The sequence below is a fragment of the Aphanomyces invadans genome (genome assembly GCF_000520115.1).
Source record: "Aphanomyces invadans strain NJM9701 unplaced genomic scaffold supercont1.11, whole genome shotgun sequence".
Classification (NCBI taxonomy): domain Eukaryota; phylum Oomycota; class Saprolegniomycetes; order Saprolegniales; family Verrucalvaceae; genus Aphanomyces; species Aphanomyces invadans.
The window spans coordinates 1488564-1489535 of record NW_008580156.1 but is presented as its reverse complement, the minus strand read 5'-3'; the positions used below and the strand labels follow the sequence as shown (position 1 = coordinate 1489535).

At 50.7% G+C, this 972-nt stretch overlaps 1 protein-coding gene across 1 annotated transcript; it reads left to right on the top strand.

Annotated features, from left to right (window-relative positions):
* Positions 1-266: 266 nt before the first annotated feature.
* Positions 267-794, top strand: H310_06552 (hypothetical protein; the record flags this gene model as incomplete). The annotated part of the gene is made up of 2 exons (XM_008871666.1): positions 267-569; positions 618-794. The coding sequence occupies 2 exons, from the start codon at positions 267-269 to the stop codon at positions 792-794; spliced, it is 480 nt and encodes a 159-aa protein (XP_008869888.1).
* Between the last annotated feature and the right edge of the window lie 178 nt (positions 795-972).

Genomic DNA, 972 nt, shown 5'->3' with positions numbered 1-972 from the left:
GAGAGCAATCCCCCGCCGTTCCGTTTGCCACCTCGTCGACCCCCGCTCTTGGAAGGCTCCTGGATCATACGCCCCGACGACTTGCCGATTGTGTTGGCAGTAGCAATGTCACGGTCGGCAAAGCTCAGAACTCATTCAATGGCTGACTCCTCGTTGATTCCGACCAAGCACCTTAACTTGTCGACCAATTTTTCCGCCGACCCCAAGCTGCTTCGCGCTTGGGGTCGGCGGAAAAATTGGTCACCCCAAGCGCGAAGCAGCTCGAGATGTTTTCCCGTCCAGATCACATCTTGCCTCGATATGGCGATTTCATCTACAAGACACTACTTTGTACCAACGCCTTGCAGTACCTGTTCAAGTTTCACGTTCCCCAGCCGACTTGTGTCTTCTGTGGCTCGAACGAAACGTACCACCACTTTCTGTTCATTTGCCGGTACGGCCAATCTGTGTGGCAGTACTTCAAGAATATACAGCAAGTTTTGGAGTGTCCATTCCCGCGCAACGAACTCGAACTGTTTTTCGAGCTCCCCAAGCCGCCGGATGGCTATTACGTCCGTGGGTATCTGAAGGTCTGGCCCATCGTCCGAGCGTGCGGTTACTACCAAATTTGGCTATAGCGCGCCGATCTCATGTTTCGTCCCGACCTGCCATTGAAGACTCCATTGGAAACGGCAATTCATGCCGCCAACCTCATTTACCTTAACTTGACGATTCTTCTCCGGGATTTACCTCCCCAGAAGGGCTACACGAAAGTCTTCAACGTCCTGCGAGTGCTATCCGACATCCGTGGTTGAAAACGCATGTTGTCCCGTCAGTGGTCCATTCGTAGCCGAAGTCCTGAGCTTATCATGCCACATCGAATGATCCAATCACCTCAGGAAACCAACCATAACATATTTATACGGTACGAGGTAGTAAGTTAGTTCAACAGAACCTTTTCTCGACAAATAAAGTTAAAGAAACTCATTTAAT